This window comes from Lynx rufus, unplaced genomic scaffold, assembly GCF_022079265.1.
Source record: "Lynx rufus isolate CCGP_SWC_20201006 ecotype Redwood Valley unplaced genomic scaffold, mLynRuf1.p SCAF_7, whole genome shotgun sequence".
NCBI classification, from domain to species: Eukaryota; Metazoa; Chordata; class Mammalia; order Carnivora; family Felidae; genus Lynx; species Lynx rufus.
This window is the reverse complement of record NW_025814889.1, coordinates 119,482,736-119,508,702: the sequence shown is the minus strand read 5'-3', so window position 1 is coordinate 119,508,702 and position 25,967 is coordinate 119,482,736. Positions and strand designations below refer to the sequence as shown.

General features: G+C 37.4%; 1 protein-coding gene across 3 annotated transcripts in view; it reads right to left on the bottom strand.

The window, feature by feature from the left end:
* Nucleotides 1–457: 457 nt before the first annotated feature.
* Nucleotides 458–25,967, bottom strand: part of APAF1 (apoptotic peptidase activating factor 1) — an 88,944-nt gene continuing 63,434 nt past the window's right edge. For all 3 annotated transcript variants that reach the window (XM_047067439.1, XM_047067438.1, XM_047067436.1), the window contains 8 exons: nt 24,940–25,059; nt 22,254–22,370; nt 19,862–19,987; nt 11,058–11,177; nt 10,400–10,525; nt 8,665–8,790; nt 6,319–6,465; nt 458–1,387 (listed from right to left, as the gene is read on the bottom strand). In XM_047067439.1, the coding sequence (XP_046923395.1) occupies nt 1,241–1,387; nt 6,319–6,465; nt 8,665–8,790; nt 10,400–10,525; nt 11,058–11,177; nt 19,862–19,987; nt 22,254–22,370; nt 24,940–25,059 (1,029 nt within the window). In that variant the 3' untranslated portion in view covers nt 458–1,240. The remainder of the gene's footprint in view (nt 1,388–6,318; nt 6,466–8,664; nt 8,791–10,399; nt 10,526–11,057; nt 11,178–19,861; nt 19,988–22,253; nt 22,371–24,939; nt 25,060–25,967) is intronic.

Genomic DNA, 25,967 nt, shown 5'->3' with positions numbered 1-25,967 from the left:
AGAAGAGAAGAATACCAGTTGGAAGACAGACCAGTTTCCAGATTCACAAGGACTCTTCTGTTACTACATAGAAAAGCATAGAGAATTCTCTCGAAATTCATCTGAGTAAACAGATGCCATTCATCTGAGTAAGCAGACTTGGAAGAAAATGATTTTTTACTATTTTATATTTCTTAGAAAAATTCTGCTAGAACATAATGAAAATTGGTCCTCTCCAATTATTCTAATTTACAAAAATTCAACTGTAAAAAAAGAAAAGAAGAAAGTTGAGGATTAAGCAACGTTGAGTTCAGGGGTGTCTGGGTGGCTCAACTGGTTAAGTGACGACTCTTGATTTCAGCTCAGATCATGATCTCACAATTCATGGGACTGAGTGCCTGCATCAGGCTCTGTGCTAATTGTGGAGCCTGCTTGGGATTCTCTCTCTCCCTGTCCCTCTGCTCCTCCCCTACACACACACATGTGCGTACGCTCACTGGCTCTCTCTCTCTCTCTCGCTCTCTCTTGAAATAAAAAAAAAAATTTTATAAAGGAAGGTCAAGTTCAGTCAAGTAACAAGTCTGGTTAAAAACCAGAGCAAGCAAGACAGCACCCAACTCAAAGATTGACAACTAGAGTCCAGTGGCGGCACAGGGCTGCCATTAGCTAGTGAGAAAAAGGTAGTCCTATGATTTTTGCTTCACAAGAACTTTTGAAATCCAACACTCACTTATCTAGTGAATTTAAGGAAATGCTGCAAACTATGCACACAAACATAATATTTTTAAAGCAAATTTAAGGGGTGCAAATAAGCTCCAAGATTGTAATTGGGAGAACTATATCCCTTGGGGTAATGTGGTTCAGAAAGCAGGCCTGCTACCCTGAGGCACAGCCTGCATAATAATAGCATTAAAATACATATTTCCTTCAAATTATTCTCATTAATTATGTCAACCAATTTGAATGCATCAAGAGAGAATTTTACCAACAGTATAACAAGGTACATATTTACATTTTCATTTGCATCTTAAGGACAAACTGTTAACAATAATGATGATGATTATGAAAAACAAGATTAAAGGTGTGTTCGTTTGGGAAAAGGCTACATTAATATTATTCACCCAACCACAAACACTTTCATAATGAATGCAGTACTGCAAAACAATTCACAGCTTTATAAAAAGTCGAAATACAGAAGTTTCAATAGAATTTTTTTCCAATTCAAAATTAAAGAGTTCAACTACATTATTCCTTAACTACTTTACTCTAACATCTGTAAAATATATAAAATACCAAGATTATCAACAGTCACATATGTTTTGAAGTCAGGAGACACGTGTATTTTCTTAAGATTGGTTCCATTTGTGTAGAAGGTCTGTGAGGATTCCCCAGTGTCAACACTCCACCACTGTTCAGAGAAAAACAAAATTCTCATTAGACTGGTAATTACTCTGTGTGACAATTGCAGTTAGTGCCAGCCAGGTCCTTCACCCTATCATCTACCCACTCCCAAACTTCGGCAAACTGTAGGAAAAATGTCTGAGGTTTAATATTAACAACCTAGTCACTATTTCCTGATTAATCCTGGTGACTGCCCCACAGTTATGCAACACCTAACCCCACTGCAAGGTATGCTGGAAAAACGTGCAGCCTACAGAAAGCTACAAACACAAGGCTATACAAAGTAAACTATGGCCATGACTGCACTGAACTCTGCCGCCTGGATATCTTTCTCAGTAGAATGAACAGAATAACCCTGTTTTCTTTAAAAATGCCCCTTTGCAGGTGTGCCTGGGTGGCTGAGTCAGTTAAGCCTCCGACTTCGACTCAGGTCATGATCTTGCAGGTCATGAGTTCAAGCCCCGCATCAGGCTCTGTGCTGACAGTTCAGAGCCTGGAGCCTGCTTCAGAATCTGTCTCCCTCTCTCTCTGCCCCTCCCCTGTTTGCACCTTGTCTCTCTCACAAATAAACATTAAAATTAAAAAAATTAAAATGCTCTTTTGCAGACACAGACTGGTATTCTGATAGACACTGAGACTATTTCTTATTATAGGACACCAGACAGAATGTTCTCTCTACTGAATCTTCATTTTTAAATTTTTTTTAATTAAAAAAAATTTTTTTAATGTTTATTTATTTTGAGAGACAGAGAGAGACAGAGCACAAGTGGGGAAGGGGCAGAGAGAGAGGGAGACACAGAATCTGAAGCAGGCTCTGAAATGTCAGCACAGAGCCCAAAGCAGGGCTCAAACTCACGAAACTTGAGATCATGACCTGAGCCAAAGTCGGTGCTTAACCGACAGAGCCACCCAGGAGCCCCAGCTTAATCTTCCTTTTAATCAGGATGATTCAAGAGCCTATGACCATGTTCCTCTACATAAGAGTCTATACATTTATTTGCTAAATAAATATTAAACATCTTAAATGCATGCAGCAGGTGCTCCGGCCAATCCTTCCTTTCTCCTCCCGATCACTGAATTTGCTCAAATTATAACAGTGTTTACAGCTATTTACCAAATGGAGATATTCATAAAGCTTACCCATGTATCTCACAGCTAAAATGAGGGTAAAAGAGACAATGAACATAAACACCTTTTGAAAAGGCGTCAGGTACATCAAGATTCAGAGTATCATGAACAAAATAATGGTGTCACTCATTTTTGTAACTGGGGGCAGTGCCTAACATTCTGTGCTTGACTGGGTAAACTATTCGTGTTTCCTCAGTAATAGTAACTGGTAAAAGTATACCCCATGGACTTTAGTAAACCTCACTAAAGCAACTTGTAGTAACTTAAAATTTTCCAGAAGTGGTGATTTTGCTTTATAAAATAGCAATGTAATCAAGACTGCACAGCACACATTCCACCTACTTGAGAGAAAATTCATTACTTTCCATTCCCCTAGAAACAAATCACACAGATAGTAAGGCCATTAAAGATCAGCTAGATCAACTGCCTCATTTACAAATACGGAAACCAGGGTTCTTAGAGAAGAAAGGCCTTGTCACCTAAGATGATACTGCTAGCAGGTGGCAGAAGCAGAACTGTTTCTGGTACCTAATCTAGTGCCACTACCTTTCCCTCTACTGAAACAAACCACTCTGCTTAGAAACATTGTATCAAGCCACTAAGTTGAATATTGACTAAAAAACAATGACATTAAAAATAGCTAATATAGGGAATTTTTAGGGCAATGAAACTATTCTGTATGATACTACAATGGTAGACACATGTCATTATACATTTGTCAAAATTCACAGAATGAACAACACCAAGAGTGGTACTAATGACATGCCAATGTAAGTTCATCAATTGTAACAAATGTACCACTCTCTTGATAATCTATGGACAGTGGAGGAAGCCTGTGCATGTGTGGGGGCAGGAGGTATATGAGAACTCTGTACTTTCTGCTCAATTTTGCTGTGAGCCTAAAACTGCTCTAAAAGATAAAGTGAATTTGAGGCGCCTGGGTGGCTCAGTCAGTTAAGTGGCCGACTTCGGCTCAGGTCATGATCTCGTGGCTCGTGAGTTCAAGCCCTGTGTCAGGCTCTGTGCTGACAACTCAGAGCCTGGAGCCTGCTTCAGATTCTGTGTCTCCCTCTCTCTGCCCCTCCCCTGCTTGTGCTCTGTCTCTCTCAAAAATAAATAAAACATTAAAAATTTAAAAAAAAGAAATAAAGTGAATTTTAAAAAATATCTAACATTTACTCAAGGTACACTATGTGACTCTATGTAAGAGTGCTTTACATGCATTAACTCCTTTAACCATCCCAACTCTATGAGCTAGAGTTTATTATTATACCCATTTTTACAAATAAGAAAATCAAAGCATAGAGAGATTAAATAATCTCATACAAAATCACAAAGCTAATGGGTGGCAGAGACAGGCTTTGACTTTGGGCAATCTGCCCTGGCTCACTCTCCTGACTATTACATTCTCTTTCCTCTATATAATGGCACACCTGCTTTTATCACCATGTACTCCACATTTCAAACCAGCTTTCTTCTCGTAAGTATGAATTAATGTCGATTTCCTATCATTCTAACTTATGTATTCTATGGCATTACACAAGTAAACAGCTACATTATATTATTTTTTAACTTTATGATAGAAATAATTTTGAAGGCTGCCTGGGTGGCTTAGCTGGTTAACTATACAACTCTTGATCTCGACTCAGGTCATGATCTCATGGTTTGTGAGATCGAACTCCGCATTGGACTCTGGGCTGATAGTGTAGAGCCTGGTTGGGATTCTCTCTGCCCTTCTCCCACTTGTGCTCTCTCTTTCTCAAAATAAATAAACTTAAAAAAAAAAAAAAAGCATTTTGAAAGTTAAGAGCTTTTTAGCTACTGGATATCTACTTTATCCTACTGACATTCGATTTATATAGCTTAGATTCTTTAGTAAACAGACTCAAAAGGCTCATTCCTTTGGACACTACAGCAGCTGTTCCTTTTTACTTCTAATTTGCTCTGTGCTTTTGATAGTCTCATTAACATGCTGAGTAGATGCAGGCTGGGCTATATCATAATCAGTTTAACCATGCTAGTAATCAAACCAGAGGGAAGAACAGCTTGACTGTCATTTAAATATACAGACTGAATGTATGGGCTATGGGTTCTTACTCCCTTAAGACATAGCCTCTACAGTACAGACATCTATTCTGTTGCTCTATTTCAAGGTTCTCCAAGAACTCTGGGAATCCTGTCATTGATTGCTATACACCTTATAAGCCAGATTCATGATTATGAGACAGCCTTCTCTGGGGCCCAGAGTATCAAATGACATGGTCTCTAGAAGCTCAGTGTCAAAGTTGAGCAGTTATGTTTTTCAACAGGTACTGGACTCAAGGCCCCCTGCTTCCAACCCAAAGATCACAATGCTGCTCCTCCAAGCATCATCCTCAGAGCAGACTAAGAGTCTCAGTTTATCTTTACATTAAAGGAAAATAGATGGTGACAGTTTCAAGATCCGTCCCAGTAACTAAATAAACTATACCAAAAAGGTATAGTTTAATGCAACATTTTATAAATAGCAGTGCGTTCTCAATGCAACTCAAAAAGTGTTTGTAACAAACATCCTCTCACAGAGCTAAAAACTGTCTTCTTTCTTATAAGGTACACTTTTATGTTGAGTAAAACTGTAATTATGTGGGTCTCATATAACCAAAAAATTAAATTCATTTATTCAAATATTTTTGAACACCTATACTGTGTTAGACAATTAATCAGAATCATTTCCTACACTTGGATTTTTTCAGTAAGAAATAAAAGTAATATAAGATCTAATTTATTAGGGATCTATTTTAAGTGGTCAGTACAATATATAGTATCTTCAACCCTTTCACAAGTGTACCACCATTCAAAAGACTCACTTCAAGCATCCCCCTCTCTACGAAGCCTCTGCTAACTCCATCTTTATGCACACATGTCCCAGAACCCTCCTATATTTTACAGACTATTTATTCACTATCTGCTTTCCCCAGACTATACGTCACTGAAAGGCAAAATCAAGTCTTAAAACACTGTGCCATATAGCGATGTCTTAGCACACAGTGGGCACAGAACACATTCGTACCGAGTGGATAAATACATGCGAGCACCAAAAAAGGACCCGGAGGCACCACAACACACGCAATGAACATCAGTTTCCTCATCTATAAGCCAAGGGTAATGAAATTTAAGCTTACAAAGCTGGCTTATGAGATTATGTAAGTAAAGCATTTTGTAGGCTATAAAATAAAGCAATATACTCTTGCTACTATTATTACAAATGCTACTAGTAGTACCTAAGAGATTTCACAGGGTGTCTGGGTGGCTCAGTCAGTTAACAGTCCGACTCTTGGTTTCTGCTCGGGTCATGATCTCGCAGTTCGTGAGTTCAAGCCCCACATTGGGCTTTGCAATGACAGTGTGGAGCCTGCTTGGGATTGTTTCTCTCCCTCTCAAAATAAATAAATAAACTTAAGGGGAAAAAAAGGAAATTTCACAAATTTTTTTCACAAATAATTCAAGACTTTCAACCAAAATAGTTAACCATCAGTGGAAAATAAAATTAAGTTAAACACCCAACTTTCTAGTCATTCTGATCATCTAAGTATGGGGCAGTATGAGAGCTGTGTACAGAGAACATCCCTAACACTATCATCAAAACTTCCAAGAGAACTGAGGAAAGTAGCCTTGCAGATCTGTCTCATCTAGGCCAAATGAGGACAACAGTCACTGCCCTTCCATTCTGCTGGGTTGTATGAGGCCCAACTGAGAAACAGGAAGTGAAAATAGCTTGGAAAGTAGTAGACAGGCTGTTCTTTTCTTTCACAGTCTTTGAGGAACTCTTACCTTAAGATATCCTCCAGCAGAGACAAGCATTTTGCTATCTGGTGAAAAGCAAAGGTCAGTCACCCAGCCTCCATGGGTAGCAGCTCCTTCTTCTACTGAAATCGGAGCGCATAAATGAAGCAGCTCACCATTTGAGACATTCCATATCTACACAAACAAAATACACAATGCATTAACACACAAGGTCACCCAGAAGTTTTATATATCTATCCATCTAATCTGGAACATATTTGGAAATCTTTCTCAAAAATATAATTACAATTCAGTGATACCTTAGGAATTTTTTTAGATTGCATTCTCTCCTGTTCAATTTTTTAAATGCCACTCACTATAATAAAAATGTACTTATTATTATAAAATAATAAAATATTTATCATTAACCATATTCCAAAAAATAAAACAAGAGAACTTAGAACAATTGGTCAGAATACTGTGATCCTTTTCATTTAATAAGAGAATAATGGGAGAAGCAAGGAGTAAACAAAAAAGGCTTAACAAACTATTAAAAAAAAAATAGAATTCTAGGGCAGGATCTACCATGAAAAATGCTGACAGAGGTCATTCAAACACCTAAAGGCATTCAAACATATTTAAACACTAAGTGCCTTAAGGTTTTACGTGTGTGTGTGTGTGTGTGTGTGTGTGTGTGTGTGTGTATACACATACACACATATATAAAGATACAAATATAGATAAAGATTATTTTACTAGATCCTTATGAACAGCCCAATCACATATGCTAATATTTCCATTCATTTCCAGTGATAATTAATACATGGGCAGTACTCTAATAAATGCACAACAGAATAAGACAAAGAGGCATAAACAGCAAAGGAAAATGACCAAAACCATCATTTGTAAATGTTTTCCTAGAAACATTTGATCCAAGAAAATCAAATGGACAGACTCATTAGAATTTAGTAAGATAGCTAAATATCAGAGATACATATATACAGAGAGAGAAAAAAATTAACAGCTACATTTTAAATAATCAAGGAAAAAAAATTTTGTTTAATGTACTAAAGAAAAAATTTTAAATGACATGCATTTAAAGAAAGAGAATTTGGGGCAGCTAAGTGGTTCAGTGGGTTAAGTGGCCGACTACGGCTCGGGTCGTGATCTTACAGTTCTTGAATTCAAGCCCGAGCCCACATCAGGCTCTGTGCTGACAGCTCAGAGCCTGGAGGCTGCTTTGAATTCTGTGTCTCCTCTCTCTCTCTGCCCTTCCCCCAACACACACTGTCTCTCTTTCTCTCGAAAATAAACGTTAAAAAATTTTTTTAATTAAAAAAATTAAAAAATAAAGAGAATTTGTTTCCTCAAGCGTTTCTGAAAAATGAAATACTCCTTCATAACCAGTAAAGGAGCCCTTTTCATCTAAGATGAGAAGTCAGAGCAAAATGAATGTTCCCAAAGCAGCCCTGCCACTTCAGTTGACATGGCATTTATTAGAACAGTACAGAGAAGATTGGTTACTTAGCCCTCAAGCAGGAGAATCTTAATTTTCCTGGAAAGACCATCTGATAATTCCTCTATTCCTGCAAACTGAATACTCTGTCATGAATTTTAAATCTTCCTTTGTAAAAAAAGAAAAAAAAAAGACGTTCTTCAAATACACTGGTTACTAAAACAGCCATCCCAACACCCAAATTTTTCCCATCAACTGCCCAATCCTTCTAACACAACCAGAGGCAGGCAATCCCATGAGGACTGTAATAGGCCACACTATAAATGTTGACTATCCAATGGATATAGTCCATTAAGTGATTCTTTCAGTGCTCAAAAGAGCAGAATTTGCAATTCATTTATAATCTACTTAATGATTTATAAAATTATTTTATTCAAATTCTGCCACTATAAACAACCTTTGGTTCAGGTCCAACAATCCCAATGAATCATTCTCAAGCTAAAAGCAGACAACCAAGTGCAAACAGCTCAGGAATTTGCATCCTCACATTCAGAGACTGTATTCTTTTTTTCTTCTTCTTTTTTTTTTAAGTAGGCTCCATGCCCAGCACAGAGCCCAACATGGGGCCTGAACTCACGACCCAAACATCAAGATCCGAGCCGAGATCAAGATTTGGATGCTTAACTGACTGAGCCACCCAGGTGCCCCCACAAACCCTAACTCATACACTTCATTCTAACTAAAACTAATTCTTTCCTGCAGAGAAGCGCAGCTGTGAACACACTGTGCACAGGAAATAAAGCAAACAAGGTCTCACCCAACCAGAACCCCAGGGCCTGTACTTCTCAGTCACATTAACAAAGTTCCCCCATGTGGTACAGAGCACTAACCAAAGCTACAGAAAGAGCAGCGCTTTTTCATGTCAGCAAACACCCTACCCTGATTTCTCCATTGTCATCTCCAGTCGCCAACAGGGTACTGTCCACAGAGAAGGCAGAGCAGCGCACACAGCCTTTGTGGCCCCTCAGCTCATGAAGAGGGGAAAGAAGTTCAAAACTCCAAATCTGGAAAGCAATTAAGATTGTTTAAGAATAGTAAATACACTCAAAATAAGTACCTGCAAACCCTGTCTTGGGGCTGACTAGCCATAAATTCAATCATATGGAAGTTATAACATTCAACAGTTCAATAAATTTTCATTAGAGGCCCAAGTCTCAACTTGCAACATTGTTTTTTCCTTATCTTCCCTTTAATTACTTATGTTAACTTAAGCTCAAGGACCAAAATCACAGCTTCTTTAACTTTAGACGTAAAAGGAATAGCAAATCAGTTAAGAACAGTCTACAGAGTAGAGCCAACTTGAGTGTGAGTCCTGGGTCCCTTGTACTGACAACTCATGTAAGTTTCTCTAGCTTTCGTTTCTGCACCTGTACAATTGGGTAATAGTACCTATGGTGTGAAGATTAAGTGAGATAATAGTGAAATTCTAGCACAAGGCCTAATATATGACAAGTGTTCTTTAAAGATCACTATCTTACTGTCTTGGCAGCCAAAATACTGTTTTTTTCTTTCCAATATTCTTTGTGGTTCAATGTCATCACCATTTAATAAGAATGTACTGTAATTGCCATGTTCCAGACACCGTAAGCTAAGAACTGGTGGTATAAAGATGAACTGGATACCCTCCCTGCCCTTGAAAACTCTATAATCAGGTATATAGACTTACGAATCATTAAGTGAATAGTTACATGAAGTAAATGCTCTAAGAAACTGGAGTAATCTGGAACACTGAAGGTAGAGCAGCTAACCCTGCCTGACAGGCAGGAAAGGGTTCACTGAAAAGCGGACATCAAACCTACCTCTGAAAGAATGAGTCATAATGCTTCGAGGTAAAAAAAGAGAAGTGTGTCATGCCAAAGTGAACTGAGTGCACAAAAGATGGAGGTAAAAGTAGCCTGGCACAGAAGGAACAATGCAGCAGAAAGAGACGGTCAAGGGCAAAGGAGTCTGGCATAAAAACCATCAAGTCACAGAAGGTATTTCAACAGGAGATTCAGGCAGTAGTAAGAAACATAAACTGGAGGAGGCACAGACCAAAGAAAGGTTCACCAATGAAGGAGGAGACCAAATCTTATGGAGTGGGATAAGGAGGAAAAGAATGAGCCAAGAAACACTGAGAAGTAATCAACAGAACATGAAAGACAGGACAGAGTCCAGCCAATTCCAAGGTTTGTAGTTTGGAAAAATGGGTAATGAGGTCATTAACAAAGATGGATAAAAAAGAAGAGAATGGATAGTCAATGTCCCCAACCAGGCAGCATTTCACTGGAATGTTATTTTCCAAAGTATCAACTTACATTAATTGCATAAACTTTTACAATGGATACGCAATTAAATGTAAATCCCTTTCAGTGCTTTTTCCCGCCTATAATATATGGTAGAAATTGCATTTTATCAGTAATAGATAAAAAAGTCATTAGTAAGGCAGAAATCAAAAGTCCTCAATGTTATTCATTTAATCTATTTGACACACTAAATGTCAATGGGCATCTGTCAAAAACCCATAAAACAGGACAGACACATAGACACTTACTATTTTATACATCATTTGGACTCATAATAAATAACCAATACCTAACTTTTATACATGCATATTTCAACTAACTGACCTACCTTTGCAGTCTTGTCAGCAGATGTAGATGAAAACTTAGTAGCATCAGGAGAAATATCACAAGAAAGTACTGTATCTTGGTGACAGACAAAATCTTTTTCTATTCTTCCAGTAATAATACTCCACACCTTCAAAAAGAAATACAGAAGTTGACACTTTTAAGAACATTTTGAGGGCACCTGGGTGTCTCAGTCGGTTAAGCATCTGACATTGGCTCAGGTCATGATCTCACAGCTCGTGAGTTTGAGCCCCGTGTCAGGCTCTGTGCTGACAGCTCAGAGCCTGGAGCCTGCTTTGGATTCTGTGTCTCCCTCTGTCTCTGACCCTCCCCTACTCACACTCTTTCTCTCTCCTTCAAAAATAAATAAACATTAAAAAAAATTAGAAAAAGAACATTTTGTATTACTGAGCATAATCATCTAGAATATATTATCTATAAAGTAAGAGCTTTAGCACAATGGTTGTTCTGACCTCTTTAAGTGCCCTTAAATACACAGATGAAGGTGATCGCAGTAAACAGAAAACAGCCATGAGAAAACAGAAATTTTAAAATTTAGGTAGTTACTTACCACCCATCTGCTTTTAGCTATCACAATATAATCATTACAATATCAGAATACTTTAAAAACAAAAACAAAAAAACCTTGTGCTTCAAATTACCTTCACTGTTCCATCAAATGACCAGGAAAGCAGTCTTGAATTTTTCAAGAGCCTAAAGTCTTTCACTGTTTCCTGATGGGCTTGTAGAAAGACATATTCCTCTGATTGCCAATTCCACACCTGATTATCAAAGAAGTAAGTCTGTTATAACCCTCTTCCCATGATATCCCATTGGAGGAGTGGGGTAGTATGTGCTCAATAGCCTAACATCTTTTATCCTCATGGCATTTCAGTAAAATAAAGAATACCGCTAAGTGAAATTAGTCAGGGAAAGACAAATAAATATCATATGACTTCACTCATATGAGGACTTTAAGATACAAAACAGATGAACATAAGAGAAGGGAAGCTAAAATAATATAAAAACAGGGAAGGGGACAAAACATAAGAGACTCTTAAATATAGAGAACAAATAGGGTTGCTGGAGGGTATGTGGGAGGGGGAATGGGCTAAATGGGTAAGGGGCATTAAGGAATCTACTCCTGAAATCATTGTTACACCATATGCTAACTTAGATGTAAATTAAGAAATACATAAATTATTAATAAAAAAAGAAAACCACAGAAGAATACCAAGAAAAAAATAGGGTGTTCCCATTTTAGAGACTGAGAAGAGAAAAGCTGGGATTAATTAACTTAAGTGACAAAATAAAATACGTTTCCTCCTAAATAAAACTCATTTTCCGTGCCTGGGTGGCTCAGTCAGTTGAGCATCTGACTCTTGATTTCAGCTCAGGTCATCCCAGGGTCATGGGATAGAGCCCCATGTTGGACTCTGGGCTGAGTGTGGTGCCTACTTGAGATTCTCTCTCTCTCCTCCTGCCCCTCTCCCCTGTTCACACTCTCTCTAAACAAATTAAAATAAATCTTTAGAAAAAAAAATCACTTTCTTCAGTTTCTTGGAGAGCAATTAATTACACCAGAAGATAGAGAAAAGCCGCAATATGCTAGTGAGCTCTCCATCCGATTAAATTTTCCAGAGAAAAGTATCCCCATTACATATTCACAGTTTCCTAAGCCCCGCAAGTTAGGCCAAGACTGAAGATTATAGCTCCACTAACAAACAATCCTAAAGTATATATGGAAGCAGAAAAAGACCCAGAATAGCCAAAGCAATCTTGAAAAAGAAAACCAAAGCTGGAGGGATCACAATCTCAGACTTCAAGCTATACTACAAAGCTGTAATCATCAAGACAGTATGGTACTGGCACAAGAACAGACACTCAGATCAATGGAACAGAATAGAGAACCCAGAAATGGACCTACAAATGTATGGCCAACTAATCTTTGACAAAGCAGGAAAGAGTATCCAATGGAATAAAGACAGTCTGTTCAGCAAGTGGTGCTGGGAAAACTGGACAGTGACATGCAGAAAAATGAACCTGGACCACTCTTCCACTATACACAAAAATAAACTCAAAATGGATGAAAGACCTAAATGTAAGACAGGGAGCCATCAAAATCCTCAAGGAGAAAGCAGGCAAAAACCTCTCTGACCTTGGCCACAGCAACTTCTTACTCAACACGTCTCCAGTGGCAAGGGAAACAAAAGCAAAAATGAACTATTGGGACCTCATCAAAATAAAAATCTTCTGCACAGCGAAGGAAACAATCAGCAAAACTAAAAGGCAACTGACGGAATGGGAGGAGATATTTGCAAATGACATTATCAGATAAAGGGTTAGTATCCAAACTTTATAAAGAATTTATCAAACTCAACACCCAAAAACCAAATAATCCAGAGAAGAAATGGGCAAAAGACATGAATAGACACTTCTCCAAAGAAGATATCCAGATGGCCAACCGACACATGAAAAAATGCTCAACGTCACTCATCAATGGGGAAATACAAATCAAAACCACAATGAGATACCACCTCACACCTGTCAGAATGGCTAACATCAACAACTCAGGCAACGACAGATGTTGGCGAGGATGCAGAGAAAGAGGATCTCTTTTGCGCTGCTGGTGGGAATGCAAACTGGTACAGCTACTCTGGAAAACAGTATGGAGGTTCTCGAAAAATTGAAAATAGAACTACCTTATGATCCAGCAATTGCACTACTAGGTATTTACCCAAGGGATACAGGTATGTTGTTTCAAAGGAGCACATGCACCTCAATGTTTACAGCAGCGCTATCAACAATAGCCTAAGTACGGAAAGAGCCCAAATGTCCATCGACAGATGAATGGATAAAGAAGACGTGGTATGTATATGTGTGTATACACGAATGGAGTATTACTCGGCAATCAAATAAAATCTTGCCATTTGCAACTACTTGAATGGAACTAAAGGGTATTATGTTAAGCAAAATTAGAGAAAGACAAATATCATACAACTTCATTCATATGAAGAATTTAAGATACAAAACAGATGAAACAGGGAAGGGAAGCAAAAATAATATAAAAACAAGGAGGGGGACAAAACATAAGAGACTCTTAAATATGGAGAACAGAGGGTTGCTGGAGGGATTGTGGGAGGGGGGATGGGCTAAATGGTTAAGGGGCATTAAGGAATCCACTCCTGAAATCACTGTTGCGCTATATGCTAACTAACTTGGATGTAAATACATACATACATACATACATACATACATACATACATACATACATACTAGCTCCACTGAAGTTACTGAGTCCTACGGGCCCTAATGCCTGGGAAGGTCAGCTGACTAGAGCAGCTTCAAACCAAGTCACAGAATGTCTAAGTTTTAGAGATAGAGATATTAAATATCCCCTTAATGCAATCCTCAAATTGACAAAGTGATATAGTACATTATTTTCCATATGGAGCTCCAGGAAGAATTCCTCAAGCACAAAAGGAAGAGAAGAAATTGAAATGATGGAGACAGTGCATTCAAAATAGGCTTGAGGTAAGGTATGGGCTGGAAGTATGATTCACAACCTGAGAAGGACTTTTCAAATAAAGGCAATGAATGCTTAAGTTAAAGCACAGGAACAGGAAAACATGGAAAGATTATGAGGACCAGTTTATAGCTCAATCTAGCTGAAATACAGGATATGCAGAAGAATCAGAAAAATAAGGTTGGGAAGATATTAAAAAAATAATAAGTCCAGTGGGCTTGATGAAGTTGGACTTCCGAGCTGTGGGCAATCAAGTAGACTAGAACGGATTTTTCTTCTAATTTTTAACATCAGGAATAAAAAGATAAAGAAAAATCAGTAACTACCACAGGTATGCACATTAGTGATATTCTGGGTCAAGTTTTTGACTGGTGAAGGTTCAACAGTAGAAATATCTTTAGGCTTTTCCTGTCAGGCTTAGGCAAAACTATAAAAGAAATGACACTTCTCTCATCCCCTTTCTTTACTCCTTCATCCTCCACACTTAAGCAGCCACCCCCCCCCCCGCCCCTCACCACCGAGCCCTGGCTCTCAGATCTCTATCTCTACTGTCTCCAAGTGCTCATTCACAGAAGGAGGATATCAGGAGCAGGGTATCTGTATGAGAGCAAGAGGACCCTAGAAGAGGAGTTAGAAATGAGAGGAATTTTAAAGAGAATGTATTAGGAATTTCAGCATTTTAAGAACTCAAGGAGACATGTTGAGGAGGAGGAATAAAGAGAGGTTTCTCTGGCTCCCCAAATCATATCAGAAAAGAAAGGCACCCTGTGTGACTAAGCATAAAATACACCTAGATCATTTCCACTAGGAACTTTCTGGGTTGCTCCTACTTTCTGGGCATTACTGCAATTGAGAATCAGTGACTACTATTAACAGCTCTTCCAGTACAGTGACCAGTACTGCCATTCCCAGCTGTGTCTGATTCAATGTTCAATCTTGAGTTGGGTTCTTACTGCTGCCCTCCACGTCAAGAAGTCAGAGATCCTTCCTGAGCAGATAGAACAAAAAGTTTGACAATGACTGAGGAAAGATTAAGAACAGCCTTAGCGGTTTGTTGCAAAAGCTTTCTGATAAGGCAGTGATGACAGCGACACCTTTTTTACTGGACTCAAACACACGGTACTAACTGAATTACCTTATATAACAGCTAAACTTTCACCAGCATTAACCAAATGTATTGAGTTTGGGGATGTCCCTACCATGAGCTATAATTTTTGCAATGTATGTACACTACAGAATGTTTTCAGCTATATAAATGGTAAAATTTAAATTTTAAAAATGCTGAAGAATCTTCTTATACCTGTAAGAATTAATATAGTGTCATAGCTCAGGTGAACATGGCTGCTACTTGGGCTATATTTATCTCAAGAAAAAGGATCAAAAACTACCAAAGGTAGACCTCAATTTTTACAACGCTAGGTGCTATAATCAATCAAGTGAATTGATTTTTAAATTTTGGAAATAACTTTGGTTCAGCTCAACAGAGATTTACTGAACTCCTGTTAAATTCTTGGCACTGGGGATACAAAAATGAATCAAATAAACCTCCAAGATGATAACTATGTGACGTGTGTGGATTCATTAAATAACTTGATCATTGTAATTATTTAACAATGTGTATATATCAAATCATAATGTATGTCCAAAACATATACAATTTTGTCACACCTCAACAAAGAGGGCTGGGGCATAAACTTCCAATTAATTATTTATTAAAAAGTTAAAATAAAAACCCAACCAGTCAATTCTTCAAAATACCCAGCAAGAGTTTTGTTACATGAATATATACTAAAACATTTAATTTTTTTTAATTTTTTTTAACGTTTTATTTATTTTTGAGACAGGGAGAGACAGAGCATGAACAAGGAGGGTCAGAGAGAGGAAGACACAGAATCCAAAACAGGCTCCAGGCTCTGAGCTGTCAGCACAGAGCCCAACGCGGGGCTCGAACTCATGGACCATGACGAGATCATGACCTGAGCCAAAGTCGGCCACTTAACCGACTGAGCCACCCAGACGCCCCTATACTAAAACATTTTAAATGTAAGAAGTATTCTGGATAGAGTAAAAAAAGAGGATGAAACACCACTTAACTCATATTTCTAAAATAATCTAACTCTGAACCTAAAAATATTCCTAGAAATTATTTCTCTCTCTGGCTGAGAATACCTGATGTTCAAGCAGGTCATTAAACCTATGATTTTAGCTTCTGACAGAAAAACTATACAGTATACAAGGTCTCAACAGAATCTCATCAGATGTAGTTTAGTTTCACCCATTTCAAAGCAATCTGGAGAGGAAGAAAGGTGAATATTACACTGAGTTTCATAGCTAATGCTAATAACAATATCATGGGAGTCTATAGTAACTTTCTGCACTGAAACCAAATTTCATTCCAATCATATAGAACTCACAAAGACATAACATAAAAATATTTTTTTTCAAAATAGTTTTTATTTATTTAAGTAATCTCTATCCCCGATGTAAGACTTGAACTCATGACCCCGAGATCAACAGTCACATGCTCTTCCAAATGAGCCAACCAGGCACCCTGTCAAAAGTTTTAAATACTGTAAATATTGCTAATGCAAGAAACACATGTTAAATAAAAGAACATACAGTAACTTCTATTGAACATACGTATTTGTATCTCCTTCACTTCTAAAACCCTACTACAATGACAAGCTAAAGGGAATAGGAACAAAAATGTTGGAGCCTGAAAAGCAGAATAATAGAACCAAGAAAAGAGCAGAACCAAGAAATAGAGAATAGCAGAACCAAGAAAACAGAATCCTTAAAAGCATTAGAGAAAAACCGAAGCAACAAAACTGACAGTACAGAATTCACCAATTGCTCAGAAACTTAGGTCACTGAGTACATCCAGAGGTGGGAATGAGGATGGGCATAGGACCAGAACTATTAGGAATTCTGGGAAGATGGCAACAGTGCAGGTGAGTTTTGTTTTTTTTTAATCTCCCTGAAGCCTCCATCAAAAGTGGACAAAGCAACTGCAATACCAAAACCAAAAATGCACAGACAACACTGACAAGACCCTGTTAACTGACAAAGTATTTCCATAAACCCCAAGATACAAGTGAGTAGGGACAAACTGAGAGCTGCAAGACTTGCATCCCAGAATCTATGTGGAAAGTATAGAGAAGTATGGAGAGTCTGACAAACCTAAAAAGAGAATTCCAAAAGAGCCAAGTACATTCACTGGAAAACTCAGTGGACCAATGGGACAGCAGCAGCAGACACTGAATGCAAGGCAACTATGGTCCAGTCTGGAAGGGATGGAGCAGTCTGGGACCTATGAACTCTCAAAATTAACCAGGATAATCCTATACTAATGAGGAGAAACTGCTGGGAATAGAATCCAAATTGAGTGGAACAAGGATTTTGGCAGCAAAGGAAAGTGAAGGTGTAAAAAAAAAAAACAAAGGAAGAGGATAGAGCAAAGCAATCTCATAAGAACAAGGCCATGTTTTTAATGTTTCATGAAAACAACAGAAGGAGAAGCTGTAGAGCTATAAAGCTAGAAACACTGGCCTTACCTACTCCTTCAAAAAGTTCAGGAAAACTAATTTTGTGTAAAAAAGAAAAGAACCATCATTGAATGAAACAAAGTTACTATGAAAAAAAAAGAGAGAGAGAGAATCAAGTGTAGAAAATGCTCCTACAGACAATGGGAATAGACCAGAAAGAAGACTCTAAATTAAAGGGCACCAGCACAACTGAGGACAGAATTATACTTTTGAGAACAGAGGGATCCAGTGAAGGTTTACACACTAAATGACGAGACCCTACAGCTACCCCCCAGTTCTCCTCCCCACTTAGCTCTAAGAATCTGTCAGCCAGATTTATAACCTCCAGGCAGAAAGACCAGAAGTTTCTTCTCTAGTAATCTGACAAGTACATGACAAAACACCTAAAGATACTGACAACAAAGATTCCCCATCCAGACTACTTTTCAGAAAAGGTCTCAGTCAACATGCAGAGCTTTCAATCAGCCTTTTAGTGTCCACCTCTGGTAGCTAGTATCACCACACAGCTGAGGAAGACATTTAAAATAAGAGGCCAAAGCAACCACACAGAAAAAAAAAAAACAAAACTTGGAAGAAATAGCAACTATGCATGAAAATGCAATTTTGAGGAAAAAATTATGTGTATATATATACATACATACATATATATATATATATACATATATATATATATATACACATACATACATATATACATATATGTGTATTATATGTATAATTTGTACATTATTTATATATCCACCCATCCTCAAAGAAGGTATTACATCTCTGAAACAAGAACACAGTGCTCTTCTAAAGAAATAAGAATGGACTCTTCAGCATTAAAAATAGTAGAAATAAGGAGCGCCTGGGTGGCTCAGTTGGTTGAGCATCCGACTTTGGCTCAAGTCATGATCTCGCAGTCTGTGGGTTCGAGCCCTGCGTCGGGCTCTGTGCTGACAGCTCAGAGCTTGGAGCCTGCTTCCAATTCTGTGTCTCCCTCTCTCTCTGCCCCTCCCCTGCTCATGCTCTGTCTCTCTCTCTCTGTCAAAAATAAACATTTAAAAAAAAAATAGTACACATAAAAAAGTCAATTAAAGGCCTGGAAGATAAAGCTGAAGAAAACTCAGAAAACACAGCATGGTTTAAAATCATGATGCAGAAAAAGAAAATTACATGATCAGTCCAGGAGATCCAATATCTGAATAATGGTTGTTAAAGAAAAAGAAAGCATATTGGGGTGGGGAGGAATAAAGAAAAATTTAAGTTTACTTGCATTAAAAAATGTTTCCAAATTGAGAAGGGACCACAAATAGGCAAAACAATGGATAAAACAAATACACACCAAGGCACATCATCATGAAATTTCAAAATTCTAGGGACAAAGAGAAGATCCAAAAATCTTCCAGAGAGAAAGATTGGGAATCAGAATGGCTTCAGACTTCTCAGTATGAGCTTTGGAACCTTGGGAGAAAATGGAACAACGTCTTCAAAGTTTTAGGGTAAAATAATTGCAAACTACATCCAAAGGTAGAACTGTCCTAAATTGCATTAAGGCAGGAAGCACATTCATAGTACACTTAGTCTACTTAGTTCTGATGACACTAATGACCAAAACAAAATTTTATTATAACTGTATTAGAATAATGGGGTGATAAAAAAGGGGTGTGCCTATGTCAAAGGTAGCACAGGTGGGAGAAGAAAAAGGCTACATTTTCATCTTAATTTTCAGAAGATAAGTTCTCAAACATAGAAATTAAAAACATTATAAGCTTGAGATATGGGGGCATGAAGGTAAATACAAAAGAAGTATCTAGAAGCTAACAGAAGTGCTTCTGGAGAATGAGTAATGGGGATGTCTGTTTTCCATAATGAGCTCTGTAATACTATTTAAGTTTTAAAAGTATGTACATTGGAACTTTGATAAAAACAAAGTTAATTTTTAAAGAACATACAATAGGCGTAAGGCCTCCATATCCACAATCCTTCATTATGGCAAACTATTCCTTTTTTAAAGAATTTCATTCCTATAATATACATCTTATTCTTAAAAGAATAAAATTATTTCAGATTTTACAACTTTAAAGAAAAGAGAAACTACATAAATGTGGCAAAAACGTTTATTTATTGAAGCAAATCCAAATATAAGGCAGGTGGGAGAACTCAAATGACTCCTTGATCTTCAAAATAAACAACCTTCCAGTAGAGGGTTCCCAAGTCAAATTGCCTGCCTCACCCACAGAAAAATATGAAACGTGAATGGGTTTTATCTAAATCTATGTACATAATCTGAATGTATCCCCAAAGTAGTATGATCTTAAGGAAATATTTAAAATGCACACCAGATATGAGCCACAACCAAAGTGTTCCTTTGCTAGAGTCAGCATGACATATGTTGGAAGTTAATTCTCCTCACCTGAATTGAAGAATCATCAGAGCTTGAAATAAGAGTTTTCCCATCATCTGTGAACTGGATGTGCCGTACAGTTTTCTTGTGCCCAATCCTGGATTGGAAGATTCTGTTGTTTAGGAGTTCTAAAATCTTCAAAATAGAAAACCACAGAAAATTAGCACCAAGAAATTCAGCAACACCCAGGCATTACACCCCAAAGATATTAAATTTAAATTAGATACAGAAGGGTATAGAATTTCCATCTCATAGTGCTTTCATTTTAATTAAAGACACACAAATGAATGGAACATACATATGCACAAGTGTATCCACACACACACACATGCATGCACACACACACCCTAAAATAAAACTCACTGGAATGACCAGATAGCAGTAGGAACCAGTGGTCCTTCTGAGAACTCAACTAACCAATTCATCAAACAAGTGTCAGCCTGAACTCAGCCTCCAAAAAGAAAAGGACACGTAAGATGGATGAGAGAGAAGAAAAATTCTGGATGACTGACAACACAAGCTCTTTATAAAACACCAGAGACAAGGAAAGAGGGGGGTAATGAGAGAGACAGGAAACAGACAAGAGAATAAAGAGTAGGTTTCTAAAGTATATCAAGAACACATAAAGGATCTAAAGATGAATATGCCTAATGCAGAGATTAAAAAAGTGGTAACAGAACTCAAAAACTAATGACTATGTCAAAAAGGCTTTCAAGTGAACTGACCAAAAACAAAACAAAAAAAGTAAATATGTTCTCTTGTCCAAATTAAAATGCCTCAAGGAAGCCTAAGGAAAATAGAAATGATGCTAATATAGGAAATGGTAGAAATTCAAGCCTAACCTGCATGTCTGATAAAATGCTCCTTTTAGAAGGCAAATGGGAACTGTGTGAGAGCGTTCCCCAATGAGCAGAACAATCTTAGAACTGCTGTAGGGAAAAGGCAGGCAAGCATCATAGCACAGCAGCTCAGAGACCAGGGCTTAAATCCTAGTTCTGACACTTACTGATTTAATCAAAGTTATGGAAACTTGGAGTTTAGACATCTGTAAAACAGGAATAACAACATCTAACATCCAAGTATTATAATAATTCCATGAGAGAATCTGGTCGATAAATACCTAAAAATGATAGCCTTTATTACTTGATGATACTAGACTCAACCACATGAAAATGCTATCTTACAAGTTAAATACAGTCAAATATTAGTAATCTCATATGATTCATTTTATATTATTTATATTATTTGATGACTCTGAGGACAGGGATATGGATGAGGTACATGTGTGTTTTGTGAATTATTTCCTTAAACTAAGGTTTATTTCAAGATACTCAGATCGTAAAAACAAAAAGAATGTAGTGTGGGCTTTGCAACAAGGTAAAAATAAAAGAGGAAGCAAGGATCCTTTAAGAATGAATAATAATATACACCAGTTTGAAAGATGAGACCGAGAGGGAAGACTAAGGTGCACTTATAAATGGAGAACCATCCCTTGCTTAAAAAACATTCACAATATACTTTTTTCAAAATAGCACTCATCTTCATGATAAATAATTTTTCACAATGAAAAAAAACACCTTAACTCTGAATCCATGCCACAATGGCCACGACAAATATATAATAACACTGGCATCACTTTCTAAAAGCTTCTTCCTTCATTTTGTGTGTAAACATATAGTCTCCTCTTTGTGGGGCAATATGGACTAGAGAATATTTGTGTAATTCCTTATGAAAATAAATCCAAAGTAAAATAAATGTGGCTTGTGCCACAATTACTAAATTAAGAAATAATTCCAAAAAGCTTGGATGAGAAAAAGGTGAGAGAAGGAGCAAATGTTCTTTGAAAAACCATTACACAGCTAAAGACAATGTGCTTTGTGATAAAATCATTTTATTACACATTTTTGCATTTTTTAAGTTATTTGGTCTTCTTTAATAAGTTAAGGATTTCAGGTGGTGAAGAGGTATACTTCTAATACCAAAAGAGTATCAGAAGTGTTGGTGAAACAGGTAAGCAAAGGACAACCCTGCACAGACATTTCCAAGGAACCTTATCAGTACCAAAATGGAAACTTACACCAAAGGCTGAGTTGCTAAGGAGAGAAAAAAGTGCTATTTACATGGTCAGCTAAATCTCTGACAGTGTTTGATATTCTTGCAGAATAGCAAAACAACTAGATAGACCATAAGAACACAAAAAGACAAAAAGTATGAGAAACCATAGTAAAGGCAATCTGAAAAATATATCACCAACAGGATTTTAAGATTTTAGCCTAGCAGAAGAATGACTGATATACCACAAAAAGATTTATTTAGTATAAGTCTACAATGCCAGACACACAATTTTAAAGAAATAAGTCTCCTGCACAGAAGGATTCTGAAGACTAGAACAGAATAATACCTCAATGGCTCCATCTTCGCCTCCAAATGCAATGTACTCAAGATGTGGACTTAAGCAACAGCAACTAACTTGAGCTTCTGTCAGATAATCAGTCTGACCTGTTTTTCCATTAATGAGCTAATGAAAAATAAGGCACAATCAGTTGTTAGGCTGTAAGAGCAATTTCTGTTCTTTAGAACAGAGACTTCAATTGAAAACATAAAGCGAAACAGAAAACAACCAACAAGATCTCCCAGGGGAACAACAAAGCCCTATCCTAGTCTCAGCAGCTGCATTTAGCACTTCACGCTTTCATTTCATTTCACTTTTGTGGTTCAAATACACTTTCATAAAATAAAATGAGCTTTAAAAGGTTTAAAAAGCAGCTGCTCTGCCCACCACCTGAGACACATGAATTTATAATCCCACAGCTAACTCTGCACCCTGTTTTCCATTTCTTTACAAAGCCCATTTTAGTAAGGCTATCATTTGCTAAAGTATACTTTTCTGATATTTTTCAAGGGGGCTACTGAAATGGGACTGAGATAGACATCATATAAAAAGCCAAATTCAACTTAAAATGAGTTTTAGGAGCACCTGGGTGGCTCAATCGGTTGGGCAACTGATTTTGGCTCAGGTCATGATCTCACACTTCGTTGAGTTTGGGCCCTACTTCGAGCTCACTGCTGTCAGTGCAGAGCCTGCTTCAGATCCTCTGTCCCTCTTTCTCGATGCCACTCCCTGCTCATGTTCTCTCTCTCTCAAAAATAAAACATTTTTTAAAAAATCTTTAAAATGAGGTTTATATCCCCTAATCACTCACAAAACAGTTTAAATTAAGATTCTTTCCTTTGTTAAGCAGGGGAGAAGGGAGTTTTGGAGAAGAACCCATAAGCATAATATGGGTGACTGGACTTATAATGCTTAATCTAAGATTAGCTAATTTTATAATACGTACCAATGCTAACAATTACTTTAAGTCCTATTAACAAAGATGGCTTATTGCTCAACTAAACCTATTTCTCAAACTTAAATCAATTGTCTGCTACCTCTCTCTCTGACAACCTAAAAGTCTTAAATCATTTTTCACCACCATGAACTAATGGTCATATTTGTTTCAGGCACAAAGATTACAGGGTATCCATCAAGGTAGCCTTTTCTTCACAATGACATTCAAAATAAAGACTGAATTGCTAAAAGCTGAATTTATCTTCTTTCTCTCAAAAATAAATTTCCATATTTTTCTAATAGTGACTAAAACATGTTTTGTTCACTTAAATGGAACTATATTTGTCAGTTTAACTATCCCCTAAACTCTCCCATAATCACTGACAGAGAATGAAATGATACTTTTATAGCTGTATGACTTCTTTTTGAAGTCTCACAGTTATGACAACTATTAAAGAAAGGTTGCACAAATTTAATAAAGGTAATATAAGCCTGAGGACACTGAACTTGACAAGAAAACTGCAACAGAAAATATCCCAAGTCTGTTAAAAATCAGTATCGAGGCATGCACATTCAATTTCACACATCAATTTATCCCAGAAATACAGGGTATTAGGAGCTCCCCATCAATATATTAAGGATGATAGTGTAGCTTGTAAAATACAGAACAAGCCATATTAATGGGTGCCTCACACCTTGACTCTGACCCCCGATAGGAGACAAGGAGAAATTACCACATGCCATAGACTGTTTACTCCCAGATATCTGTCTCCTGAATCTGGATTCCACCTTCACCCTATAACCAGCTCAGACTTCTCAAGATAAAAAGGACCATATAGTTGAAGAAAGTGAGGCTCAGAGGAAGTGTATAATTTACTCAAACATCACACGACTGACAATAAAGCCTAAACTGTACGTGGGTCTCCTGAGTGAACAGTCACTGTTCTTTCCATCACATCAAGCTGGGCTTTGCAGCTCCAAAGCTTGTGAAGCTCTGTCTTACCCTCAGTCACTCCGTCTCAAGTTCTCCTCCCGGACTCCATGAAAATCAAGGAATGTGATTATAGATACCAACAGGAGAGGAATGAAGTGAGGCAAAGTTCACTTTTTAAAATTCTAAATATTAAGCATATTTAAGCCTCAGCTCAAGACCCACATATTTATTCAACTAATACTTACTGAGCACCTATTAGATATCACACATTTATGCCTGATTCCCAAATTCAAAACTGAACAAGAAAAATGTGAATTGGAAGTTCAACCAAAATTTTTTGGGGTGCCGGGGTGGCTCAGTCAGTTAAGCATTCGACTTCAGCTCAGGTAGAAAACTCATGTTCATCAGTTCGGGCCCCACATCAGGCTCTGCGCTGACAGCTCAGAGTTTGAAGCCTGCTTCAGACTCTCTGCTTCAGATTCTGTGTCCCCTCTCTCCACCCCTCCCCTGCTTGTGCTCTCTCTCAAAAATAAATGAATAAACAGGTCGCCTGGTTGGCTCAGTCGGTTGAGCATCCAACTTCGGCTCAGGTCATGATCTCACAGCTCATGAGTTCGAGCCCCATGTAGGGCTCTGTGCTGATGGCTCAGAGCCTAGAGCCTGCTTCGGATTCTGTGTCTCCTACTCTCTCTGCCAACCCACTCATATTCTGTTTCTCTCTCTCTCAAAAAAAAAAATAATAAACATTTAAAAAATAATAATAAATGAATAAACATTAAAAAACACACACACAATTTTTCCAATTGTTTTCTAAAAAATACTCACCTGCAGATGTCTTACATTGTCAACTGCAAGAACCATCACTTCATTTTCTTGAAACACAACATCTATGTCTTGCTTTAACACTATAGCAGAGTTCTCACATACTTTCTTTGTCTCCCAGAGCTAAATAAAAGATTAAAAAAACTAAAATAAGATAGTCACATCCTTTGAAATATGTAAAGAGAAGCCTTAGTCTTAAAGCAAGATACAAACCATGCTTCACACTCAAAATACATATGATGCCAGGAAATTTTCAATTATTAGATTATAATTCAATAAATACTTATTATATGCTACATGGGAATGCAAGCTGGTATAGCCACTCTGGAAAACAGTATGGAGGTTCCTCAAAAAACTAAAAATAGAAGTACCCTATGACCCAGCAATTGCACTACTAGGCATTTATCCAAGGGATACAGGTGTGTTGTTTCAAAGGGACACATGCACCCCCATGTTTATAGCAGCACTATCAACAATAGCCAAAGTATGGAAAGAGCCCAAATGTCCATCAATGGATGGATGGATAAGAAGATGTGGTATATATATACAATGGAGTTACAATGGAGTATTACTTGGCAATCAAAAAGAATGAAATCTTGCCATTTGCAACTACGTGGATGGAATTGGAGGGTATTATGCTAAGTGAAACTGGTCAGAGAAAGACAAAAATGATATGACTTCACTCATATGAGGACTTTAAGAGACAAAACATATGAACATAAGGGAAGGTAAACAAAAATAATATAAAAACAGGGAGGGGGACAAAACAGAAGAGACTCATAAATATGGAGAACTGAGGGTTACGGGAGAGGTTGTGGGAGGGGGGATGGGCCAAATGGGTAAGGGGCATTAAGGATTCTACTCCTGAAATCATTGTTGCACTATATGCTAACTAATTTAGGTGTAAATTTAAAAAAATTAAAAATGAAACAAGATAAAAAAAATCTTTTTTCACTAAAAAAGAAAAAAAAAATTATATGCTACAGTGAGTAGTAGTTAGTATTAAGAGTAATGAGTGCCCGACCATGAAT